Consider the following 20,445-nt stretch of genomic DNA (forward strand, 5'->3'; position numbering starts at 1 on the left):
GGGCATGCTGTGTGAGAAAAGAAAGAAGTAACTAACTCTCCCAAGCTGGCATTAATGCAGATATACCTTTTTCCTTCCCTAGACCCTGTGGAACAAACAGGGGAAGGAGGCTTGAACAGTTTCCAGGCACAGTGGAGCAGGGTTTGCCCTCTTCTTGCCCTGGTGTAAAGGGAGTCCAGCACCACTCAGTTTGAAGGGTAGGATTGATGACCTCTGCTTCCTCTAAAACCAAAAGGCAAGGTGCCAGACTGGGGAGGGCAGAGCAGCAGGCCCTTGGTGACAGCAGGGATCCTAACTGCTACTGGGTATCATTAATGCAGGGCTACACACTCTCCTTGCATGGGACCATAAACCTGAACTTTATGCAGTTGCTAGAGTCACTTCTTGCTCTTGGTTTACTCACAGCAAAGTATAATTTTACTTTCAACTGCTGAGTTTGGTTTAATTTCTCAGTAGTTTGTTAGTTTCCTGAGGAGAAAAAGTATGAACTCATAACTCTCCTAGTTAGAAGTGCACAGGCTATTTAATTCACTGTAGCTGCATTTTTATCACTAGTCCCTGCTAATTAGTTAATTGCTGTGCCAGTAATGTAGCTATGAATAGATGTTCTGTGTGGTGACAGAATTAAACCCACATGCAATGAGATACTCCCCACATACTCTTCCATACTCCCTACAGTTGTTACTATAGAAAAGATGCAAAATCCCTGCCCTTTCCAAAGTATTTTTTATATATGTATATACATACACACACTTACTCATACAGACTAACTCTGCTGTTTTCTCTTGGTAAAGGACAAAAATACATAAGAATAAATCAAGATCCTGTAAACTACAAAAAAACCCACAAAACAAGAAAACATTCCTATAAAGAAAAACATACAAACCAATCACCTGATATTTTAGAAATTAAAATAAGAAATTATCATTAGTGCATGGGAATATTTGCAACAGAGAGACTATAGACACAATATGGCAGAAAGAGCTCTGGGTAGCACAGAGGTGAAGACTACACTTCTCAAAGTTTGCCTGATAGGATAAAAATGTAGGAATATAAAGGACAGAAATAAAAAGCTCTATGGGCCAAACTACACTTTGCAAATCAGAGGATGTAGAAGGAATTTGAATGGCTGAGTTTCATCATCTTGCTGTTAAAAATGGTGGTGAATGCTGAGTAATTTCAAGGGAAGAAGAAATAACTCCATTATTAGAGAAATTTAATCTGACCATAGGTGTCACTGAAGATCACAAATTTTAATGGAATAAGACATTTAAATCACATTTTACTATAGACATCTATATGTAAATGAACTCATATAACCAATGTTACATGTATCTTCAAGTCTGGAGCTATTTAAATAATACATAATGATAGCTGATGCAAAATCACTCTCAGTTGATTTACCTGCTTTTGGTCTTTTTAAAAAATTTTAATTACATTATAACAGAAAACTCAGTGCTGTGATATAAAGTGGAAGGCTTTGAAGACCAAAAATAAGAACACTAACATAATGTGGATTGATAATCAGAAGAAAACAAATAATAATAGATCTTAACAATAAACGCTTAAATATAATTAAGGATGCATATGATCTATCATCATGATAATGAAGGCAACTCTCATGTAAAGCAATGTTTTTTTCTGAAGATCTCCTGGATATTTTAAAACCAAACAAACAAACAAACAACCCCCAATCAAACAGGAAGAAACACTACAGTCAAACAAACAAACAAATGAAAGTACAACTTTCATATATCCAAGAAAAGCTAGAAAATTTGATGTGAGTGTAAGATCAGACTGTAAATGCAATGAATCCTTGTCTTTATAAGTGCAAGAATTAGAAGATTGGTCTTCTGGTATCTTAAGCCCGTCCCATAAGTGTTAATTAATTTTCACTAGAGTGAAAGCAAAGAGACTTATCTGTGGAGCACAAAACTCCATGGGGTGAGTAAGGGTAGTAGAATCCAGCCCGAATGAATCAGACAAATAACCACAATTACGTTAACTAGGTGCCTACGGTATTACCTTAGTGTGCACAAAACTCTGAGAGATGTTGAGCTCTTGATGAACCAGCTACTCTTATCAGGAGCCCGGATACTCCTTGATGCTCCCTGGATGGGTAAATTGCAGGAAAACACTAAAATCAAGACATCCAGAAGATAAGAGTGTATGGATTCACCTCAGCATCAAGAAACAGCACTTAGCACTAGGTGGTGCTCTTTTCTCTACTATATTACTATTCAGTGGTTCTGAGGGATTTTTTTCATTATACTGCCACATTTGTTACAGTAGGACTTCACTCAAAGAACAGAAAACACAGAAGAAAAAGCATAAAGTCAACCAGAATTCTTTCCTATGTTGATTAGCCATTGTCCATGGGCCTACAAATCCAAATAAGGTCACAGTAATTTCTGAATGGACACTGCTGTTGCTCCTGGTCCTTTTTTGCCAGTGATATTTACAATGACCCTGTGGCAAGGGATTTCTTAATTTCCCAAAGAGATTTTCTTGGATATGTACATAGATCACTGTAATGAACTTCATTCCTGAGATCTTCTATGTTCCCTTCTGTATTCTCAATCACAGTCTTTGTTCATTCCCTCCAGGTATTTCTGTTCTTTAGTTATGTGCTCTGTGGCTATTGTGTAACCAGGGATACACACACACAAACACACACACACACATACACACACACAGAGAGCTAATTTAAGTATTTTCTTTTGTACCAATCTATCACATATTATAGGCCTTCCTCATTCCTTGTATTTTTCTAAAACAACCCTAATTTCTTCAATGCTTTGATTATCTGAGCCTCGGAAGAATAATTGCTAAGATCTACATTTTCCATGAGAAGCCAGACAATGAGATAATAACTTTAGTAGTTATGAAATTATCTAGAAGACTCTCCTAATACAGAATGACTCAGTGATAAAAAGTGGTAAATGAAATTCAGAACACAAAGCCAGAAGAGAAAATGGTATTTCATTTTACAGAGAAAACAAAACAAAAAAAGATTTCACTATTACCATACAGGAAGAAGATATTAGATGGTGAATAATAAATGCCAGCTCAGTGCTGGTCAATCAGACAAACACAGCCTCAGGACTTGCAAACTAAATGGGAAAACCAGAAAACATCCTTGTGCTAGGGTAAGCATCCATGCTGCAGCCTAACATGGAGTGTAGTTTCAGTCCAGTCTCCTGATATCAGGCAGGAGGTAACAGAATTGAAAGAATCCAGAAAAGAGCAGTAGAAGTACTCAGAAATGGTATGAGCAGAATCAAATGGATTTAGAAAATTCAGCTGGAAAAAAGAGAGCTGAAAAATCATGTATTTTAGTGGATCCCCTGAAACAAAGAAATACTTGTTTTTATTCACTTTTTGGAGAGTGAGTTCCTTTGTTGCTATCCCAAACAATTATTAAACTTGTACTGTATTTACAGAATTTTCTGTCTCCCTCCACCTATATTTTCCTGATCCTCAGTGACTGGTTTGTTAAAGCCAGTTCCTTTTTGTTCTTTATAACTCCATTTCAACTCCACCATGCTGGTTTCTGGCCCTCTTTGAGAGCAGCATCACTTAGGGCTTAACCCATCAGAGCATTAAGAAATCTAGAAATGTTCTGCAGGTGCTGTTGCTGCCCAAAGCTTGTGATGGCACTGGGGTAGCTGCATGGGTGCTGGCCATTTGTCCTGGCTGAGCCACAGGTTTTGAAGGCACCAGCAGAGCCTGGAAAGTGCCCCACATTCCCAGCACAACATTAACAGAGATGGCCAAGGCAGATCCAGATAGCATAGCCTGAGAACATAGGAGATGCTTTTCAATGAGAGCATGTGTACCTGGCCTCTTCCTCTGGTCTGGTCTCCTAAGCCCACAGACATTGGAACTGCCTGTTCCTTTTATTATCTGTTAATAGAGACATTGTTCACAAATCTTGTCTAATCCCTTTTTATGCCTGCTAATAGCCTGCTTTCCCAACCTCCTGTGGCAATGAATTCCAGAAGTTCATTACCCACTGTGCAAAGAAGTGCTCTTTCATTTCAGGAGCAACTATATCTATGGTCCCAGTCCACAAATATAAATTTAAATAAAATTCAGTCTGTCACTGTTGTATCATCTTCTGGCCTAACTGTTACCAAGTGATAAACACAGAGTGAGTGATATGAAAATGAATTAAGATAAATATTAAGGAAATAAGGCTCAGTTTCTTGCATTTTTCCAGGGGAGGGTGAGGAGTTTTTGTTTAACCATTGCTACTACCTGGATAAGTGCATGCCTCTTCTCCACTGAAGTGCAGGCCCAGCCCTGGGATGGAAGCATGTCCTTCCTCATGGGAAGGGGAAGTGAGGCTTGGTACTGCAGCTGCCTTGGTACAGCACGTGGTCCTTCTGCAAACCTTGTTTGGGAACTTCTGCTTCTCACATCTCCCAGCTTGTTATATTGCCATTTCAACCAACCTTTTTTCTCACGAGTCTGTGTGACAGTGCCAAGCCAGGCTGCACACACAGAGAGAGTAAAGCAACCTGTGCCATGCTTAATCTACAGCTGTCATCCCTTAATTTATAAATTCCATGATGCTATCAAAATAAAGACTCTCAGTTTTGTCTTGCAATATGTATTCTTTACCTGCCCAACCCTCTGTTGTTCAGGTAACTCTCCACCCACTTGCTCTTCCCCAAGCTCCTGTGTTGCCTGTGGCTTGTGGTCCAAGTGTTGTTTAGGTAATTACTCATGTCTTCACCCACTTTCCATACTTCTTTTTTTGTTATTACTATTTATTGGTTTTGTTGTGGCAATGCCTAAGGATGCCAATTAGGAAACAGGATTTTGTAAAAAATTGTAGAAGTTCTAAGCCAAAGAACTCACCATCTGGGTCTTAGGCACTCCATGAGTAGTGAATAGAACACAGTACAGCAGGATAGGATGTTTATACAGTGTAGTAATAGAATTGGCCAGCAAGTAACCTCTGCTAGTAGTCATCAGCAGGTTCTGTAGGGAAACAGAAAATTTCCCAGCTTCATTGGAACTACCTTCATCTGGATATTTTACCAGAGATAGGTAACTTAATATTGATTCCATCTGGAATGTGCTAGGGTTTGATGCTTGTCATTTAAATATGCAAAGTATTTTTTTTTTCTATTTTATCCAGGGCAGGTTGGCAAGGCTGCACAGAGGTTGCTGCCCAGAGGAGTCTGCCCTGGGACTGTTAATGCTGTGCTCACCATACGAATACAGGACTCCCATCACTCAGCACCTTCCAGAAGGCTAAACCAAAAATTGAAATCATGGTGGTGAAGAGGGAAATGGGAAGGACAGAGGAAGGATGAGGATACTATTAGGAAGGACATAATGAAAAATCCATCATGTTGGGTAACTGTATCCTTAAGGCAAAATTTACATTGTGCAACTGTGACACATTCAAGTCTGAACAGCTGGTTTTGGTGAGAGGCAGCAGAAATTAATTTCCCGTGCAGCTTTTGTATTAATAATTCATCTCGCTAAGGTGTGGTCTAATAGTGTTTGCACAGGCACAGGAATCAGCCCTAATATTGTTTTTGACAACTATCTCTTCTGCAGGCATCTGCAATTCACATGTCCTTCTCGCCTCAGTTCCTCTGTACAAGAAGGAAAGAGCTGCACAAGCTTTGGTTAAGAGCTGTAAAGCAGCTGGCTACTTTACTACTTTACACTGTTACTACTCTACACTGTTGCTACTCTGTAGTCTTTTGCAGTAACATGAAGGAACATTCAGCGATCCTGATCGTGTTGGGTTCATTTCAAAGCATTGTGAGTCAGGCCCGAGGAATAGGTTTAGAAGCACAAGATTCTGACCCACAGGATTAAGTCCCTTGCAAAAAACTACAGGACCTGGCTAACCCTGGGAGATATTTAACAACCTGAAGACCCAGTAAGGTCGTGTCCTGCTAAGACTTATTTTATTCTTCATACTGTGCAAGATTTTAATAGTATTATCACAAATGGCGGAACTAAATTACATTATTGTAACGACTACTATCAGGTCTTCTTTCCATTCATCTCCATTATTTAGAATCTTACTTTAATACCTAAAGGGACTTCCAGTTGCCAGAGTGAGCTTGGAAGATTTTACTGCAAAACAGGTGATTCCAACTTTCAGTTAACCAACAAATCGTCAAAGCACAGTGACATAAAAGGCATATTCATTCTTAGTGATATCCACTGATTTGAATCATGGATATGTTTAAGATCACATAGTGGAGGTTTCCCCCAGAGATATGTTTTAGCCCTGTCCTTTTTCATGTATTTTGTTCTAGTCTGGCAGTACTGGTTCAGTGGGGATCTACTGTGTATTTGTGCTACATGGGATATAATACAATAGGTATGTTTATATCAAAATATATATGACCCTGATATGACCATCTTAGTCTAGACAGCAGTTATAGTAGCACAAATCACAGCATTCCTTAGGCCCAGAAGAAAGATAAATATGTGTATAGGCAAAAGCACATTTTTGGTATATAACACAACCACTCCGGCCTGCCAGGAGCTGAGGAAATTACACTGCTTTATTAACAACAATATAGTTAACACAGTAAAATTTTTATGAGTAAAAAGCATTAGTACACAATGAAATACTTTCTTGCTTCATCAAGTGTAGTGGTTCTATTCCAACTGAATCCTCTTCTCAGCTTCAGATATGATCCTTTTATCATATGTTTCTTTTCATTGTATTTTTTCCTGTACAGCTCATTCATTTTCTGGAAGGTAGATGGAAAACACCAACCTCCTTTATTTTCACTTCAGAGGTGCCTCATGCTGCTTTTCCTCTTATGCTGATCAGCTCCAGAAATAACCCTGCAGAGCCATTGCTTGGCTTTGATTCCAGAAATCCCTCTTCCTTCTCCACCCTGTCCTTTCTGGTTTCTCTACCTTCTTCTCTCCACAGACATCTGTACTAAACCAGTCTGTTTCCTTTCCTTATCTGCTGTTATTCTGATTACATAAACATCATCTTGCACTCCTTTTTTCCTTCTCCACTTTGAGATTACTTCCCCCCATCGTGTCATGAGCCAAGTGATAATTTCCTTCAGCAGCTTGCTTTCTTCTCCACAGTTATTGGAAGTAAAGGCTCCCCTGTTGCATATTTTAGCCTGCCAGTTAAGAGTGGCTTAACACTTTTCTTTACTCATTGTTATTTAACCAAAAGTCTTAGTGAGTGATGGGAAGAAAGTTGAAGGTATTTTAAATGTCTTTTATAGTCTTGACTGCTTCCCGAGACCTGCAGTTTAAAACGAGAAGCCAGTCAGAGAAGAAAAAACTACTTTCAGAAAATTCTTAAAAATCAAGATATAACAATTTTTAGAAGTTTAGTTTTGTTTGTAGTGAAGATCTTTCAAAAGATGACTATGAAAAGCCTAAGGTTCATGTAAGCCCAAGGCATCAAGCAGAAAATACAAACAGAAATTTCACTTTGCCAAGTAGAAAGCTGGAAGCACTGTATATATTAATGTTGAAGAGTTCAGTGTTTATGAGAGAAAATGGAGTCATTATTGCTGATGCGTGAATGTTGCTGACATAATTTCCACCAGCAACAGCTCATGAAATTCAGTTACATAGGAATACAGTAACCTTTTCTGTATCAAAAGGTACTGGAATACAAGGAATAATTGGGTCACACAGTTCATAGACAGACATGGACAAGCATAAAGCTAGAGAGAAATCTGTGGACACTTATATGAGCCAAAATATTCCCATTTTCAAGCTATTGTATGAATGAATATAACTTAAATTTTGCTCATTGTAATGTATATACATTATATTATTGTTGCTTAATGTTTAGGCTTCATGGCGTGTTAAAAATCTCTGAATAAATTGTTGCTTGTATGTGGCAAAGCAGAGTTTATTTAGCATATACATTCAGGAAAACAACAGTCACTAATGAGATGACATACTAGCTGATTATTTTGTGTGTGTGAATTTGATAAAATAGCATGAACTATGCAAATTATGAGATGTAATGTCCTACAATATTGCTCTTTCACAGCACTTGAATATTTCATGTTCCACTGCGTATCTGAAAAAATCTTTGCTTTCCATAATGGCAGGGAGATGCCCAGGTCAGGTGCTTAGCTTGACACACCTAATGATTTAACTTGACAAAACCTAAGGATTTTTCTTGAAGCCTTCTACCAGTCATGCTGCAATTAATCTATTTGACACAGATTAATCAGAAATCAGTGATTTGTATATTATTACCTGTCTCAATGAAACCAAGTCACCTCCATTGCTTAACAGAATCTCCTCTTCAAATTAAAAGAAATGTTCAACAGGTCAAAGAAATAAGCAACTAACAAACCAAATCTTTGATTAAATTGGCTTATTTAGCATCAGTAAGTTATCAGTTAAAAGTTTGAAGTGGGGTCTCTTCCATTTCAAGGGTCTATTTCAATTAGATAATTATGTAGTTAGATAATTTCAAAACCAGCTGGTACAGCATAGGCACAGCTGATACAACTTGTCTGCAAACATACATAGGTCAAAGCACAGGGCTCTGACTCCTAAGTGAGGTCTGCTTGGCTCATTCAGGTTGTGTGCAGCTCAGTGATTTTAGGCAGCTTCTGAGGCTTACAGGGACTCTGTGGGCAGCTTGACCATCTGTGCAGGGTGTTCTGTGTGTGTCAGCCAGGGCACTCACCCTTCCAAACACGGGGTTTTGTTTGGTTGCCCAGTGAAAGAAGCTCATGGTGCTGAGTCATGTGGCAGGAGAATGGAGGCAGTGAAAGTGTGACAGCCCTCACCGGGACGGCTGCCAGGGAGGGATGAGGGGTGTTCCCAGCAGTCCTCCTCTAAGCACCGGGCAGGGACCGGGGCTGTGAACTCCCTCCCTGCCCCCCAGCCCTGAAGTTTGTCCCCCATCTGTCTGCAACTGCTCAGGGAGTGACCAGAGGTGATTGGTACTTGTGGTGCTGTAGCCATGAGAGAAGGGGACCTTTAGGAAAATCTCATTCATTAGCTGTGAGATTGGACAAATCGGTAAATGTTACCATCTATACAGCTTTATATAAACTAGACACTGGCAATTTAGCTACGTACTTAGACAATAAAAAAGGGAGATATTGTGCCCTTAATTATTCAAGTTAATCCTTCAAGGAGATTAATAGGATGCTGGAGGGCATAGGTCATTCACATTATAAGAAATGAAAAGCAGATTTGATTTAAGTTTCCTGGTGCAGCCATGTTAACAATATAGCATTCTGCTTGTTTACATTGGACAAGTTAGGAAAAAACAAAATAAAAGCTCATTTTGACAGAAGGGTTGTATGTTTTCTGGAAATGGGGAACACAGATAAAAATACTACAGAGAACCAGGACCTATGTCTTTTTCCTGCTTTACATCTGAATGGACACAAATCAGGCAATTTGCATGAAACATGGTAAGCTAAATGTCACTTGCTAGATCAGTTTCAGAAGAGTCTGGAATTGGAGTAAAATATCCAAGATAGAAAATATGTGGGTAATACTGTAGGACTGAAATAACCATAACTTAGAATAGAATAATTTTACCATAGCACAGAAACTTTTTAATACCGATGTGGATTTAAAAAATTCTTTGTCATTAAGGTCTGAAATCTGTGGATACCAACCCATTTATATACATGACATTAAGCTTGGGACAGCTTCTGCCAGACTTTTTGATGTGTTAACTTCTTTTTCAGTATGGAAGAGAGAGGGTTGGATGAAGTCAAGCTGAAGCAAATGTCTAATAGCCACACAACAGCCAGAAAAGAAATGGCCCTGGAAAGGTCTAGAGTATGATTCTGAGTCTGAGCATCCTGCAGCTGCTACTCCCTGCTCAGTTTTCAGCACAGCTCACATGGCAAACTGGAGACAATGACTTAGCAGAATTTTACAGGCATGGGCAATATGATGTGGATGAGCTTTGCTGGACAGCAAAAGATGCTGCGTGAAATAAATGCTGTGCCCAGGTACAAACTGGGCTTGCTTATTACAGTAACCTTGTAACTGTGCCAGATGAAAAAAAATGCATTGGATACTTTTGGATAAGATTTGGATTTATTAATCTGGTGCACATAAATTGTCAGAACCTAATGGCGCTGCAGGATTCCACTCGCTGTGGGTGAGCTGCAGGTATTTTTAAAGAGCTCAGTACAATACCCACAGATACATGTCACAGTCACAAGTGTTCAGTCCCCTCTAGATGGAAATGCCCTGAACTATGAAACTCCCACCACTTTCATTTTGAGACTGTTTGGTATGAACACCAACACAATTCCCCTGTAGGAGGTTTTTTCTTTATCTGCTATCTTGCCCATCCCATAAAATATCATAGCAAAAGGAGAAACAAGGCATCTGGCCTATGGCATCAAATACAGACTAATGAGCTGAGAAGCCCAGGGAAATATAGTCTTTGTTCTGCCCGTACTGGATTCCCTCAATGACTTCATACTGAACTACCTGTGTCTCCATTTTTCTGCCTTTTGGATAAATTTTATCTCAGTTTACTTCAGTTATATGATATGTAGCTTAAGTTTCCCCTATTTTCAAATGCTGTTGGGAATTTGAATGCTGGTGCTGTGTAATTGAGAAGAAAGCAGATTATCATTTTGTATAGCAACTTCCAGGTGGGCCATTTTGTAGAAACAATCTAAATTCTAAGTAAGTAAAGAAAAATAGAAAACTTAGAGAAAATAACTATGAGAAACATGCAGAGCAACAATAACACAGTGGATTTCTGCTGAGAAATAGAGAATTTTGAAAGATTCAGGGCTATGGCTAGAGGCCCCATCCGGCTGGGAGACCTCACATACACATCTTTGACAGAGGCTGGGGCCTGGGCGTGATCAACCTTCACTATCAGAAGCAAAACAACTAGAACTGCAAGGTTTTTAGCATATCATTAAAAATTCAAACCCGGGCCTATTCTGATGGAAAATCTTCCTTAGGAATGTGAATTGTTTTGGGCAAAATAATCAGGCTTCTTTCCTGGCAGGGATACTATTTGCATCAAAAATTAGTGTCATCCGCCCACTCAGTTTCCAGCTCAAAGCCAGGCATTTCATTAGCGAAGTGAGAACAGAGATGCCTGGCTGGAGCAGCTTCGGCAAACAAACCTGCCAGTACCCCAGAAAGGTGGGAGAACTGCGTGCTCCCGCGGGCACGAGAGTCGCGAGGACCACGCAGGGTCAGAAGAGGAATGAGGACATCTCATTCCTGCCTGGGAAAGGGAAATATGTGCAAGAGCAAACGACCCAGCCCAGCCAAGCGGGATGAGCCCCTCTTTCCCGGGAGGGAGGCCTTGGAAGCTGCGTGCAGAGCTCGTGTGCGAGAGCCGCGCGTGTTGATAGCGTGAGCGGAGAGGTGCGTGGGGATGAGCTGTGCGTGTGCAGCCCTGCGTGCAGGCGGTCAGCGCCACGCGTGTGCCCGTGCGAGCCAGGGGAAAAGGCACGGGTGGCCAGGCACCTCGAAGGTGCCCACAGCTGCCAGCGCACGGTGCGCGGGCAGGGCGGGTGTGCTGAGCCTTCGTGGGCGAGCAGGCGTGAGGAGAGCCGTGCGTGCGCGGGGGCAAGCGCCGAGCGTGTGTGCACATGAGGAACAGGTGTGCGCGGAGAGACGGCGCGTCAGGGGGTGTGTGTGTGAAGGGGGAAGAGGGTACGTGCAGAGGAGGCGGTGTATCGGTGTCGGGAGCACCGTGCCCGCACACCGCCGTCTCCCCGCGCCGGCGGCTGCCCGGGGCGGGGCCGCTGACGCAGTGCGGCTGCAGCGGGCGGGGAGCCGGGCCCGGCGGGGCGGGGGGCCGGTGACCGGGGCCGGGGCTCGGCCCGCCGGTGCCTGACTGACAGCGCTCCCTGCCCAGGCGCTGGAAGGGCCGGGCCGGAGCGGGGCGGGAGGGAGGAGGAGCAGGAGGAGCGGTGCGAACCGCCCTGCGCTGCCGCGGCTCCTACCTATTCATTCAGTCACCTAAAATGGCTGGAGAGAGGAGGTGGCGGAGCAGGAGGAGGAGGTGAGGGGGGAGCCGCAGCAGTGCCCCCACCTCCTCCGCGGCCCGGCGGAGCTCCCGGCGAGGCTGCGGCCGCCCCTGGCCCGCGGCACCATGTCGGCCGGCCTGGACGAGAGCTCGGTGCGGGTCGCGGTCAGGTAAGCGGCGGCTGCTGCGGGCCGGTGCGGGCGGCGGGGCCGCGGCGTGTTCCCAGCGCCCACCCGGCCGGGACGGCAGCCAGGCGCATCCTCCCTGCAGAGAGGGGGTCGCCGCCCCATGGCCCCTGCGGAGCCTCTTTTTCCTCGCAGCAGTAGGAAATAGGCAAAGGAGAGGAGAAGCCCCCCCCCACTGTTCTGAGGTCTTACTCAGTCATTTCTCTCTAATTTTGAGCAGTGACCCTAAAAATACTCCAACTAATTATAGCCCGGTGCTGCTAGTGCTTACTCATGGAAGCAGGGCAGCCCCTGGACTGTGGCGGTGCCGTTTGCATCGCGGAGCTTAAGGAGAGTGGATCCCGGCACGCTGATATTTTTAGAAGGATAAAGGCTTTTATCCCGCGGAGGCTGTGTCTAACCTCACATACCAGAGGGATGGACTCCCATAAGGCTGCTCACAGTACATAGGAATTAGGTGTATGTAGAAGTCATGATGGGAGGGGAGCTTAAATAATTTTATAACATCAGTTAATTCAAATTGCTCTTTAATCAGAGATAAAAATCTGCTATTCATCCGTGAGCTCTTGGCTCTTCTCGGTTTTCTATGTGAAAATACTATTTTATGGTTTGAAGAGCTTCCAATTTAGCCTGTGGATGCTTCAGTCTTCAAGATGTCTTTACAGGATTGAAGCATGAGGAGAAATACATGTATGTGTGTATATATCTATGTCTGTTTATGTATAGGTATGTCAATATTTGGAGTCTAATTGTGATCCTGCCTGTTGATTTATTTCTTTACTTTAAAGAAGTTTCTTTATGCTGGCACACTGGGAGTATTACAGCACAAGAAATCAGACCTTATGGGAAGGTCTGTTTGTCTCAGTGGGTCCTTGGACAATCTTGCATTAGAGAATTTAAGGGTTGTTCAGGAAAACAAAGAGGGTGATTTCTTAGGTTTGTTTTGTTTTCTCTGAAGGATGCAGAAATAAACGATGTTACTGCATGCTATTGTTGATACATGGTGTAGGGGAGGTGCAATAACATTTTCAGTAAACAGATAAGCACCACCCCTGCCTGATAATGTGGTGTGTATGCTGCAGTTGTTCATTAAAGTCTGATTGCAGCAGCATTTTTTGTTGGGAGGGATGCTTTTGTGAGTGCTATCTGTTGAAGCATTTTTCACATAATGTTTAGGGAGGTACTATTCTAAAGCATAATAAGGCTGTGTTTTTAAAAAGGAAAATATGAGATAGCTGTGATCCTAAAAACTGGGTGTGTTACAGGTTTACAGACTGCTCTCATTTGAAGAGAATATTAAGTATGTTCTGAGCCAAAAGAAATAGTGATGTAGCAGTTCATTTACAAATGCAGAGGTTTGTTGCAACTTGGAATTAAAGAAAAAAAACCTACTGGTGGAGATGCATTTATAATTGTATGTGTGTGGTAAATAGATTAGGAATAATATATGGTAAAGAATTTATAGAAGTAAATGAAAGTCACCCAGCTGTAGTTTTTGACAACAAAACCCTGATGTTATAAGGTATATTTCTGCATTATAATTGTCTAAATAACATTTTGTGCCTGAGTGCAGTTCACTAATAATGATTACATTTTTCCTCCTGTCTGCTTTCTTCCTTTTGGCAAATTAACTATTAATGTACAAGATTTCCCCCTTTCTGTTTAGCATTCATGAACAAAAGCATGCACAATAATCGTTTTTGCACCAGTAGCTCTTTGTAGATGGTTTTCTTTTATTTCTGATTGTGTACTTTGTGCAGTCCTATAATTCAACTTATTTTGCATCTCAGTGTATACTGGTGCCATGCTGTACTGTGCATTATGAGTATTATGTTCTGTTTCCTTGTTGGTTTTGCTCTTCAACTATTTTTGTCAACTTGAGCATAATTCAGTGATGATCTCCACAGTTGTGATGAATTGGTTGTTGTGTTTTGTATGTATGTTTCTGAACAAGGCTCTCTCTACAGCTGGGCCAGCTTTTAGTTTGCAGTCCCCGTGGTTGCAAGATATACTGCAAAAGCGTGAATTTGCTTAGACTTTAAATATAGGTTACAGAACAGATATCACTGAAATTGTTTAGCAAATTATTTTTCCAGAACCTGTTTGTCTTACCTAATTGTATCCAACAGGAATGAAAAATACTTCATTCTTTCCAATTAGCACCAGCTTTAAGCTATCATCTCGTATGCTAATTGCTCCCCATTTTCTTCAGTGTAATCGTGGGTTTGTGAGTGATGAGCTCCGGTTTAGTGAAGCATGAAAGCTGAAAATAGTTTGGCAGATAATCCAGTAACTAATGTTAACTTCCCCAATTAAGAAAATATTTTTCCCTAGTCACCCACCACTGAAAGACTTGTGGACTTTGTGGATGATGGTGTGCAACTTCGGCAAAGAGCTTTGCTCTCTGTGTGACTGCGTGTAGTTTCTGTTTTCGGATAAAGTCAGAGAGCCCCCATAATAGAAAACAGTCATCTGATTAGAGAACTTTCTTTTAAATGTGAAAAACTATAATTTTTGTAATTCTAAACTTTTTCTTGCTTTTTTAATTGTTTTTTCAGCATATGAAGGCGAACTTTTGACCAGAAGGCTATGAAATGTTAATATCATAGGCAACTGTTTCAAGTTCACAAAAGGATGTAGATTATAGTTTCTAACTCTTGTCTCTTGCCACTTTAGTGGTGTCCACTAGTAAAATACAGTGTGTAGGCTTCTGGCGTGTTGGGTAGATGAAGTTCTCACCTAAGATTTAGACCATCAACAGCCAGTGGTCTAGGTCTGTTACTGCACTTCAGAGCTGTTGTATGATTCGTGGAAGGGGCTGCATGGTGTCACTCAAGAAGTGTGCTGTTACTTTTACCCTTCTACCAACCAGACTTGAGCTGGGTTGCAGGAATTGAAATGGCTCCAACAATTAGTGCCTGTTGTTGCTCCATGTGGCTTGGGGCCCTGTTAAGATCTAGCAGTGATGATCTAAGAAATTAAAGTTGCATTTCAGTCCTTTGCATTTTTGGATACATGTTGAACAAAAGAACTTCTGGAGAACAATAACGTTTGTATAGGTCTAACCTGAGGTCTTGTATAGAGGACTGTACCTGATAAAGCATGAAAGGGTATCTGTTATATCTTCTCTGTGACAGAATCCAAATAACAATGCAGAGCATTGAAGGAAATGTCTCTCTTCTAGTCCTTCAAAGGTGAAAGATAGCCTTGATCCACTGGGATCAGTGGAGGCTCTGGATGTATAGACGATAAGCTTCAGTGCTGATTTGTTAGAGATGCTGTATTAAAACAGAAGAAGGAATAAGTACAGCATGAAAAGATGAATTGCTGTACAAGCTGACCAATAGTCAAGAGAAAATGGTCACTGCAACATGCTTGGGTGACACCTCAGGTGGAGTGGACAATAAAAGAATATGCATTACCAGTTGGTGAAGCTGAAGAACTTTGGCATTGGGCATATTCTCATGAAAGATGGAGCCCAGTTGAAACTGTATTAATAGGCAGAACATAAAGAAGCTTCAGGGGATGGTGTTTTATAATCAGGCATATTTAATATGTATAAAAAACAGAGTAGTTAAAGTTTCCACTTATCATCCTAGGTATGCCTGTATGTATCTGCCTTCTTCCCTGCTTTGGTAAAAGTGCCTCACTGCTGCTGCTTCATCTGCTGTGATTGACATCTGTTTTGCTTCATCCCTCAAGTGAAGAACAGGAGTGTTGCTACATTCCTCCTCATGTGTGTAGAGAGGCTCTGGGATCTGGTCACCCAGTTGTGCCTTGAGATGTCTAAAAGATTCCCTTTTCATACCCACCCTGGGTGTCGGCAATATGTTGTGACACTGCTTCACGAAAGTGAAATGTTGATGTTTGCCAAGTACAGAAGCTGTGTGCAAAATGCAATGGATCTACAAAGTAATAAGTGCAGCTGATGAATTAAAACCACACAGCTTCTGTTCCTGGTTTTCCAAAAGGGAGATGAAATATGCTGGAAAAACACATTAGTTACTAATTCAGTTTAGTGGAGATTAGAGATTTTTGCAACTAAAGCTTAGTGTGGCATGGTGTTCGGATACAGTGTTGACTTTACTGGGGTTTTTTTCCTACTTCACAAGTTTCTGTGTGGGTTTTTTTTTCTCCCCTTATGGAATCTGCTCTTTGTTGTCATGCCTCCCTCTACCTTTTCAAATTTTCTTTTCACAGTTTTGTGTTCTTCTCTTTAAGCATTTTCTTTTTAAGCGTTTATAGTAAGGCTGTTTTCCTTTGTGCTAGCTCAAGCTACTGTTAGATACACTAGGAAAGAAGGAACTGAGTGAAAGGAACCTGTCCTTTTTAGACAAGTGTGTTTTGAAGCACTTTGATGGCAGCTGAGATTGATTTTCTTTCTTGGGCTGCTATTGTGCAAACAGTTACAGATGTGTTTAAGCTTCCCACCATGAAGGGATCCTCAGATGCTAGATGAATGGACATGTATGCTGGGGTATATATTATATGCTCTGGAGATACTAATTTCATACTTCCTGTACAGTGCTAAGCATTCTCATAAATCATTCTGTAACTAGATAAGCAACAGCAATAGACTACAGTACTATCCATTGGTTCCTTAGAATGGACTAAACTGTTTATTTTAATAGACAGTAGTTACTTCCCATCTGGAATCAGCTGTAAAAGTTTTTTTTGGGAAAATATGTGACTATGTTAATGAAGTTAAGCAGTCTGAAAGCACACAATAATGCCCCACATAATGAAAGAAATTATCAACAGCATTAAATAGCAAGGTGTTGGGAAATATTGCTTCTCCATGGAGTCTGTTAATGGAAAGCTACAAAAGTTACCTTGTTTTGGAAAGTTCCTGTTGCATATCTCTTTGTTAGTTTTGATGTTTTTCTTTGCTCTCTGACTTACACAAACATCCCCTTGTCCTCCTCTGAAACTTTACCCCATTGGTATGTTTTGCATTTTAGCTGAAGAAAAGACACTGCACCATCTGCTGCTGAATTAATTCTGGTTTCATAATAACTGACTTGATCATCCGTTACTGATATTGCTTGGGGCAGGCTGAAATCTGTGATCTTGCTTTCTAGGAAATAAACTTCCCTTTTCACCACTTGTGTTGTAAACACAAACTCATTCCTGGATGGAGGGGAAAGAAATCCTACTTGGACCTTTCCCTTCATGTGATGTATTCCTTGCCAGAAGATGGATATCTTGAATTTAAGAAGAAAAAGTAGTGGTTGGTGTACTTCAGCAGTCTGCTCATGCTTTTGGATGAATTATATTTTTAACTTGTCACTTCCCGAAGTTTGTAGAAGACTTGGGAGTTTGCTTTGAAAAACCAGCAAGTTAGTCACTAATTTCCGTTTAATGGTGTTTTCTTTACTGCTTATGATCTGTTGGCCTAGACATGTCTTAATTACTGAACTGGGGGCTTCACATTTTCAGGTTTACTGTGTGACATCTGTAAATTCTTCTGTAGTAGTTGAATGACCCTTGTGCATGGGATCAAGAGAGTCCTGCTCCCCCCTCTGCTTTCCCTTGATTTGCTTTAAGCCTTTTATAGATTGCTCTTGCTGCCCACTCAGAGATGCCTGTTGGAATTCTTGCTTTCATGTTTGGTTGCCTGACTACTGCTGGTGAAATCAAGCAACTTTTGGGTGCTTTTTTTATTTTAAGGAAAATATAGCAGAATACTAAATATCTGTGGTGACTAGAGAATTTTTTCATGCTAATATTATTTCCATGTAAAACACTTTGAAGAAGTGTCATTTGAACTGATGAACAAGAAAGTTTAATTAGAAATCAAACCAGATCTGAACAAGTCTAGCAAGTGTAACTGCATGAGCTGTGCCTTTTTATTATGCTCTCTTTCTCTTCTCTTGAATAGTTTTAAATCTTCGTTCATTTCTTCCTATTCTTCCTTGGTGGTTTTCTTTTTTTAAAGTTCTGTGTTAATTTCCACTTTTCCCTAGTGAAATATATCTGCTTCAGTGTAAGGGGAGAAATGCTGCCTTATTTTTCAAAAATGGTCTTGTTTGATGTGTTTAGTATAGCAACAAGATACAAATGGAGAATATTGAAAATACGGGGTTAGTGTCACAGTGAGTTTGATGCATAGAGAAACAAAACATTCAAAATGTATTCTAAAATGTGAAAACCTGCTGATTCAGAGCTTACGACTGATTAGCATAAAATATTTCCTGAATAGAATCTGAATGGAAATTAAGAGTGAGGACTGAGTACCATCTGTTCCTTTTTTCTAGTAGTATCCTCAGCAGATTTGGTAGAGTTGGCCACTGCTGGAATAATTTTTTTTCTGTGTAAAGAAACTTTTCTTTTTCTTTAAATCAGCTGTCAAATGCTGTTTGGGACAGTGCACCCTTTAAGCATCTTTACATATTTAAGTTACCAAGCAAAAATGCATTACTTCTCTCTGTTTGCTCTGGAGCTTCAACACAGAAAGCTGAAAGGAACACGACCTTAGTAAAAGGTTATGATTGTTCCACTATACACAGCAATTTTCATGCATTCAAATTGAACAGTGCACTTCCATTGTTGAATTTAATAATGGACTAAAGGATTTGTTGTCTAAGTAATTTAGTGTCTCACTGTTGGCTCTTGCATTTATGCTGCTGTAGGAACTCTGCATAGTTCGGTTGATTGGCAAATAACTGTCTTTTTGCAGGACACTTTAGATTTAACATTAATCTTTCCATACTAGCTCTCAAATACTCCAGGTTCATTGAAATGCTTCCTCTTGGATATTGTAGCTTTAAAGGATACTTTTTTCCTTTCCCGTGATGTTCAGCATAACTGATCCTGTAAAAGCATGAGTAAAGCAGTATTTTCAAGGCGACAGTAGCATGCTGTAGCATTATCAGTTCAACTACCAGAGCTGAACACATGGAATGTTATTGATAACAGGACTAGACAGAAAATGTTTCCCTTTTGTGAGACATCTCAAAGTCTGACGCTTTATCTTTTCTGCCGTGTTCTCTTTTGATAATGGAAGAGTTTGATCAAAGAGGTTTCTCTGTTTACTGGGTCTAATCTCATCTAGGCCTTGAAGAAAGGTATTCCACGTCTTGAGTCAATTCTTCAACCTCTTGGTTATTATCTTTAAGCTGTGTATTTTTCAATGAGCTGTTTTTTCCTTCCATTTCTAATTATGGTAATTATTCTTTGCTTAATACTGCTAAAGCAAATTTAAGGTGATATATTAAGCTGGAAATCTGCATAGCTGTGTAGTACTAATGTCAGTCAAGAAACTATATTAAATACAGCACTTGTAAGCAATGTTGTTTAAGAAATTATGCGAATCATCAATAATAGGCTAAAATATAAAAGAAGAGTTTAACTTGTAGAAATACATTGCAAATGATGAAATACAGTCTTGTATAGTTTTGGGGTTACTAGCAGTAAAACATCTAATATTGCATAAAATGTAGAAAATGGCATATCTGGGTTCCTTTAAGTATTTGGTACCATGTTGTGTATCAGATTTCTTGGAATAAAGTGATAGAAAGGTAGACTTGACTTAAGATGTGTGTGTATATATTTTATTCAAAATATAATTAACTATGTTTTTCAAAGTCAGTAGTCCTTAGCATTAATTTTGTTGGACAGTTTTTCCTTAAGCATGGGACTAACTGGGAGATGAGTCCAGAGATCTTTTGTGTCATTCTGAGTAGCTCATTATCCCAAGGTCCTAGAGCTGCTAATCACTCTCTCAGTAGTGTTGATTTACCAACTGCAGCAGGCCTCTATCTTATTTTGTACTTGATTCTGTTGTAGGACACCATCCCTGTGTGCCCATCTCTACCTGTATGAGACTATAAGAGGGGTATGAGTGTAGGTAGTAATGTTGGTCTTTTTTTTAATATTCTTTTCCTGCTTTTCTTTCCCCATGCTCCCCTGGCACCTTGTTTATTGTCATCTTAGAATTATGTCATAAGATCCTCAGGCCAAAGACGTAGCTTCAAAGTAAACACTTATGATATAAATAATACATGATGTAATATCATGGGAAAACCAACTCTGCTAAAACACCTGAGTTAGTCATTACCTTCTATGAAAAGTCTTAGAGTTAAAAATTCTATATATGGCTTTGCTTCTCCCTTTCCTCTTCGCTCACTTCTGTGAAGAGTAAAAAAAAAAATGCCTGTACCAGACACTTTGATCTGGAGGAAGTAGCTGACTACTTTTTTTTTTATACCTGCTAAGCAAACCATACACTGCTTTAGCTGTCACTCTGCACAAGTTGCCCAGGTGGGGTTTATTTCACTCCTTAGTCTCAAATGC

At 40.4% G+C, this 20,445-nt stretch overlaps 1 protein-coding gene across 16 annotated transcripts in view; it reads left to right on the top strand.

Moving 5' to 3' along the window:
* Nucleotides 1–11,220: 11,220 nt before the first annotated feature.
* KIF21A (kinesin family member 21A) overlaps nucleotides 11,221–20,445 on the top strand; it is an 88,485-nt gene continuing 79,260 nt past the window's right edge. For 11 of the 16 annotated variants that reach the window (XM_072919880.1, XM_072919901.1, XM_072919922.1 and 8 more), the window contains exon 1: nucleotides 11,365–11,649. In XM_072919880.1, the coding sequence (XP_072775981.1) occupies nucleotides 11,369–11,649 (281 nt within the window). In that variant the 5' untranslated portion in view covers nucleotides 11,365–11,368. The other 5 variants (XM_012568875.5, XM_030292141.4, XM_072919977.1 and 2 more) reach the window with 4 other exon arrangements.

This window comes from Taeniopygia guttata, chromosome 1A, assembly GCF_048771995.1.
Source record: "Taeniopygia guttata chromosome 1A, bTaeGut7.mat, whole genome shotgun sequence".
Taxonomy (NCBI): Eukaryota; Metazoa; Chordata; class Aves; order Passeriformes; family Estrildidae; genus Taeniopygia; species Taeniopygia guttata.